The following is a 6000-nucleotide window of genomic DNA, read 5'->3' as shown; positions in this document are numbered from 1 at the left end:
CTGGCCCTGCTCCCCCCACTTGTGAGTCCAGAGTCCTTAGGAAAGTGTTCAACACAACTTAGGCCGGTCGGTCCTGAAGGAGAAGCACCAGCTCAGAATGGCTGCTGCATGTCTCAGGAAGAAAAGTCCCTTTGGTGTGCACTGCAAGGTCTTTAGGGGGGAAAAAGCCTCTCTTCGCTTCCTGTTCTAATTGCTGTCATGGTCTAGCTGTGGACTACTTTGGTTGGAGCTAAGAGAGTGTGAGCAAGCCTATAGGTAGGCTGCAGCCACAAAACAGCAGCTGCCTACTCTGCCATTAGTCTGTGGAACTCCTTGCCCCAAGATGTGATGATGGTGTCTAGACTAGATGCCTTTAAAAGGGGATTGGAGAAATTTCTGGAGAAGTTCATCACAGCCACAGTGTGACTAACAACCCCATTCTAGGCATGTCTACTCAGAAGTAAGTCCCATTATAGTCAATGGGGCTTACTCCAAGGTAAGCATGCACAGGATTGCAATCTGAGGAGATGGGGAACTGGCCAATGTGGGGTGGGGAGGGCTCCCCATGGACAAAGCTGCTGCTGCTCTCTGAGGAGGAAAAGTCAGGGGTTACACCTGCTGTACTTGGCTATGGTGGTGCCTGTTCTGCAGCTTCTGGAATTGCTTCTCCCCAGGTGGGCACCTTGCAGTAAGACAGCAGAGATGCTTCTGTTTCCCTCTCCAAAAGGGGTGCAAAAACCTGGTTGCCTGGATCCTTTGCTCCACCCCTGGGCATTAGAAGAGCTCATCCAGGGGGCCCAATCCTGCCAACTGGGGAGGGGGTACCAGGGCTGGGGGTTGAGCATACTGTTTCTCCCCTCTCCTGCTGCCACACTGCCTCCAGCTCCCTTCCTCTGTGTTCCCTGGCCAGCTGGAGTCTGCACTCCCAGGGAAATCACATCCAGAGAAACCCACTCCCAGGGAACCCCCCCCCCCCCCCCCCCCCCCCCCGCCAGCCAGCCAGCCAGCCAGCAATACCTTTGGGAGCCTGCTCCACCTCCTCCTCATTACTCCCATTCCTCCCCCTGCTCAGCCCCCTCCTCTGGCCCCCTTCCTCCTCCTCAGGCCCTACCTGCCCGCCCACAAAAGGGACTTCCCAGGATGACTGGAGTCCTGCTCTGACTCCTGAGAAACCAGGCTGCCAGGGCTCACCTGAAGGCACAGGTCAAGGAATGGAGGCAGTGGGCTGGAGGCAGTGGGCAGCAGGGCACCTCTGCATGCAGCTGAACCACGAGGCTGCACAAATGCGCAGGCACCTTACAAGGTGCCTGCACTTCACCTTTTTGCTTGTCTGGGCACTCACAGACAAGGAGGGAAGGGAGGTGGAGGGGGGAGGCAGGAGACTGAGAGGCTAGGCTAGCCTCTGATCAGACAGAGAGGCTGCTGGCACTGCAGAGGCTTTTTTCTGCCTGGAAGGGCATTTTTTTTCTTTTTTCACCAGAGATGTCACAGACCACCTGGGGGTATGTGTGTGTGCTGCAGACCTCCAGTGGTCTGTGGACCAGGGGTTGGGAACCCTAGCATTAGAGTGACCAATACAGGACATTTTGTAAATTTCATATAGGGGTGTGTGTGTGTGTGTGTGTGTGTGTGTGTGTGTGTGAGAGAGAGAGAGAGAGAGAGAGAGAGAGAGAAACTAGCTGAATTGTAGGTCTAGTGCAAGTGGATTTGAACTTAAAGAATGCCTAAGGATGCAATCATTACCCTTCACTTAGGACTGCCCTTTTGAGTGCTTTCTTCTAAGTAAACAGTGCATAGGATTGGGCTGCATGAGTCCTTTCAGTTCTAATTCAAGATATGTTGCTTTAAAGAATCTGAGCTTCCTTTGGTTGCCCTGTTGTATATGCTGACATGGCTTGTTGAGTGTGCAAAGGGACAGAGGCTACTCTGGAAACCAGCTGTTTCATTTAGTATAGGCCAGGCCACTGAAAAAAAAATATGGCTGTCCCCTCCCTTTCTGTCCCCTGAATAAATAGGAGAGGCCCTCCTGGCTCTCAGTATAATAAGGCACCAGAAGAGCTGATCTCTATTGGTTTTGAAATAGGTCAGAGTTTGCTTGGCTAACCCATCTGCAAACTGAGAAGGCGATGTAACTTGATCACTGAGAGGACTTACAGTGGTTGTGTCTGTGTTATTCGTGGAGGCTGTCAGGAATTATAGTGCTCACACACAGACACATAGTTGTTTGCAAAAAGACACTGACATTACAGTGCTTGGTTGTGACAAGCATTGGGAAAAATGTGGTTGTGGCAGAGAAGTTTACATTGAACTTCACAAATGATTACATTTCTCAGAGCACAAAAATGACAGGGCTCAGACCTACCTGGGAGAAGCCTGCTGTCTAATCCCAGATTTATGGGGCACCTGTGCAATAAGTGGTATGCAGTAAGCACATGCAGTCTCATCTTCTTGATGCTTTTGCATAGGGAAGGAGCTTTCAGAATGTGTCCTAGCTTTAATGAAACCAGTAGGGAAGTGAAAAGCATTGACTCTGGGTATACATTGGGAGTTCTGTCTTCCCCTCCTGACTTGGCAACATGTCATGCACAGTAGGCGCTGTTGACTGATAGAGAGAGGGATGTGGGTGTCAGGTGACCAATGGATTGCATATGATACTTTAAAAATCAAGACACACATACCCAGTAATTAGTTCCATTCCATAAAAGTCAAGCGGAATCCATCTCAAAAACCAGCAATTTATTCAATATTGTGTTAGATTCTTAAAAATTTAATTAATTTTAATTGCTTTTATATTAATGTTTTAGCGTTGTTTTATCTATTCTATTGAAATATTATTTTGTAAGCCACCTTGAGGGCCCTTAAGCAGGGTGGAAAGGCGGGATATAAATTCCTTAAATAAATCTTCCACTGGAATGGTTACTGAGCTGGGGAGGGGGATGGGGACTAAAAAGCTTCAACATCTGGTGGGAGAAAAAGAGTGAGAATGACAGGATGGATATAAGGGGTACTGGACCCTCTCTGTGCATCCCTGTCAGAATGATTGCAGTCTCTTACTCTTGATTTTTTGCTTCTGGATTTGTGTGTTTGTGTGTGTGTGGAGAAAGGCTGGATGGATATACCGCCTTAGGATCCTTGCAGGGGTTTAGAAAGGAAGAAGGGAAAGAGAGAGGGGTGAGCACAGAGTGCAAAGGCTGCTTATGCTAGCAGATCTGGGTCCCTTGAACTATAGGGGTCCAGCATGGCAGGGCAGGTCCAGCATGGCAGGGCAGGAAGACCTATCTATGCTCTGTGGGGTCAGAAGCAAAAAAAGAAAGGGAGACAGGGACAGGGCGCATGCGCACTTCTGGCTGCTGCTACAGTGTGACCGGCTATGACACCTGCGGTGCTCAGACTCCTCCTCTGGGCTTCTTGCCCCTCCTAGTTCTTAGTGCGACTGCTATTATTGTTGTGGTCAGCGCCAGCCTGCAAACCGCATAGGGAGCCCATGTGGGGGAGAGAAAGGAATTTGTTGCTTGTCTGCTGAGGAGCTCTTGTTTGCAGTGGCAGAAGGGGGGCTGGTGGAAAGCTTCACGTTTGCATAAGCTCTTTCTGGGAAACGAGGAGCAGTCTGGGGCACTGATTCAGCATCTGAAAAGGGAGAGAGGGAGGATGGTGTGGGGGGGAGGAGGAGTGGGAGGGGGGCATGACACTGGCCCTCATGTGAACCAGCAGAAGACTTGCTGTTGCTGCAGAGCACTGTCTGGGCTTGGCAGGCGCCGGCTGGGTGGCAGAGTCTTTGGTAAGCACCACAACAAGCAGCAGCATCCTCTGCATTGTGGGTCAGAGACAAAGCCCATGGGGGGATATTTTGGCAGGAGGCTACTCAGGGTTGTGGACAACAGCAGGGGCCAAAGGGTAAAAGCACCAGCTCCAAGTAAACTGGATCGTTTTTTCTCTCAAGATGTTGTGGCGTTTTGAAATGAGGCAAAGCCACTGTGTGTGTGTGTGTGTTGGGGGGCAGAGGCTGCTGTCCTCTGGTACCAGAGGGGCAGTGTGCAAAATCAAGGCAGGGAGAGAAAGCCACCTGCCACTGTCACTGCCCAAGGCTAGAACATTTAGTGCTCAATCCTAGGCATTTCTACTCAGCCAGTTCTGCACCTTTCAAAAAAAAATAACAGCTTGACAGCCCAATCCTATCCACACTTTCCTGGGAGTAAGCCCCATTGACTCTAATGGGACTTACTTCTGAGTAGACATGCATAGGCTTGGGCTCTTAGACTGCGATCCTATCCCCACTTTCCTGGGAGTAAGCTCCATTGACTCCAGTGGGACTTACTTCAGAGTAGACATGCCTAGGATTGAGCTGTAAGTGAGCAGAGAGGAGTGCACCGCCTGCCCCCCATGCCAAAGGGAGAGGGGAACTGGGGAAGAGACCCAGAAGGAGTCGCTACTCCCGAGGCGGCCAGAAAAGAGCCGGAGGTCACCTCCAGGGCTGGGCTGGTCTGGTCCGTGACGTCCTGGATCTGTTGCTGCTGCCTCCCTCCTCTGACCGCTAGCGGAGCGCGGAGAGACTTGCTGCTCATGAAATCCGAGAGGGAGGAAGCCCTTTGCATCGGAGGCACACACGTGCTCCCCACGCCGCCCGGGGAGGGGGCCTGGGCGTTTCCTCGCCCGGCCCCAGCCCCCTGGCTCCAGCCTTTTTGTGCCGCTCCCCCAGGCTGCGTTGGCTGCCCGGAGTCTTGGAGGGAAGCGCTGGTCCTCATCAGAGCCAGTGGCACCCCCACCATGGCTGGCTATTACCTCTCCTCCCCTGGCTTCTACACCGAGGAGCAGGAGTACCTGCAGGCTTATGAAGATGTGCTGGAGAGATACAAAGGTACAGTGGAACGGATTCGGCGGGCTGTCCTGGGGGCGACCCAGGAGAAGGATTTACTGGCTGAGCTGGAGCCTTGGCTTAAAAATAGCGACTGGTGGCTGCAGTGGAACAGGTGGCAGAATTGGGTCCGCCAGGCGTGGGGCTACCCAGCCTGCTAAATGGGGTGGACAGCGCGCAGACAAGGAGGGTATCCACATGCCCCCACCTCCCTTGTCTTGTGGTGGTGGGGTCAATTCTCATGAAGGAAGCCTCTTTCTTCCACTTAAAGTGCTTAAGAGCCACTGTCCTTTTCTTTTCTGGGTGTGAAAATGCTGTTGACATCTCAGTGAGATTATTCTCAGACTGAGCCGCAGGATGTTTGTCTAGGAGAAGATCCATTCCCTTCTGTGCATTTTGCAGCATAGAACTGCATTCTGTAAATAAAAAAAAAAAAGCCAGAGAAACTTGCTTTAAAGTATATACGCTAAAGACTTTTTTATTGTTAAAGTGCATATTGTCCTTTGCAGTGTATATCTCTGCCTAAAACTCCATCCTGTTCTGTTCTTCTGTCAGTTACTACCAGGAGGATGACTTTGCATCTTGCATTGATCTAGGTCCTAGGACAAGAGTATGAGGCCTTTTTTATTTACTCAGCGGAGACAGAAGTTTCTAGCCTCCATAAAAATCCCAATGATTTATTTATGCTAGCATCAGAACTGTCAAATGCGTTATTATGTTATTGTGGGTGATATGGAAATGTAGCAGGTCATATATGTATCCATTTGTACTAATAAATGGATTTTTTTCCTTGAAACCATTGAAGCAATGGTAGTGGTTAGTTAGTTAAATAAATTCTTAGGAAATATGGCCTGATCTTATTGCAAAATCCATCATTTTGACAGAATCATATTCACTATAGGTTCCTTGCGTGTTTGCCATTTGCTGTTGGTTTAAAGCACTTGAGGGGCAGGAGGATAGTATTAAATATTTATGGCCTTCATTTGTTGGTTATATGTTTTTAGGATCTTCACTGCTGCATTTCTCTAAAGTTGTCATGGTTCCAGCTGATCTGCACCTGCTGTTTTAATGGGGGTTGCATTGTTATCTTTATTATCTCATATTTCCTGCTTATCCATGGAAGAAGAACATGCACATTTATCTTTGGATTTATCCAGTTATGGAAGATT

At 49.8% G+C, this 6000-nt stretch overlaps 1 protein-coding gene across 1 annotated transcript in view; it reads left to right on the top strand.

The window, feature by feature from the left end:
• The first annotated feature begins 4588 nt into the window (after positions 1-4588).
• The window catches only part of DST (dystonin), a 312958-nt gene continuing 311546 nt past the window's right edge, over positions 4589-6000 (top strand). The window contains exon 1 of the mRNA XM_066612418.1: positions 4589-4834. Within this exon, the coding sequence (XP_066468515.1) occupies positions 4744-4834 (91 nt within the window). The 5' untranslated portion in view covers positions 4589-4743. The remainder of the gene's footprint in view (positions 4835-6000) is intronic.

Source organism: Tiliqua scincoides, chromosome 1, assembly GCF_035046505.1.
Source record: "Tiliqua scincoides isolate rTilSci1 chromosome 1, rTilSci1.hap2, whole genome shotgun sequence".
NCBI classification, from domain to species: Eukaryota; Metazoa; Chordata; class Lepidosauria; order Squamata; family Scincidae; genus Tiliqua; species Tiliqua scincoides.
This window is presented reverse-complemented; position numbering and strand designations above follow the sequence as displayed.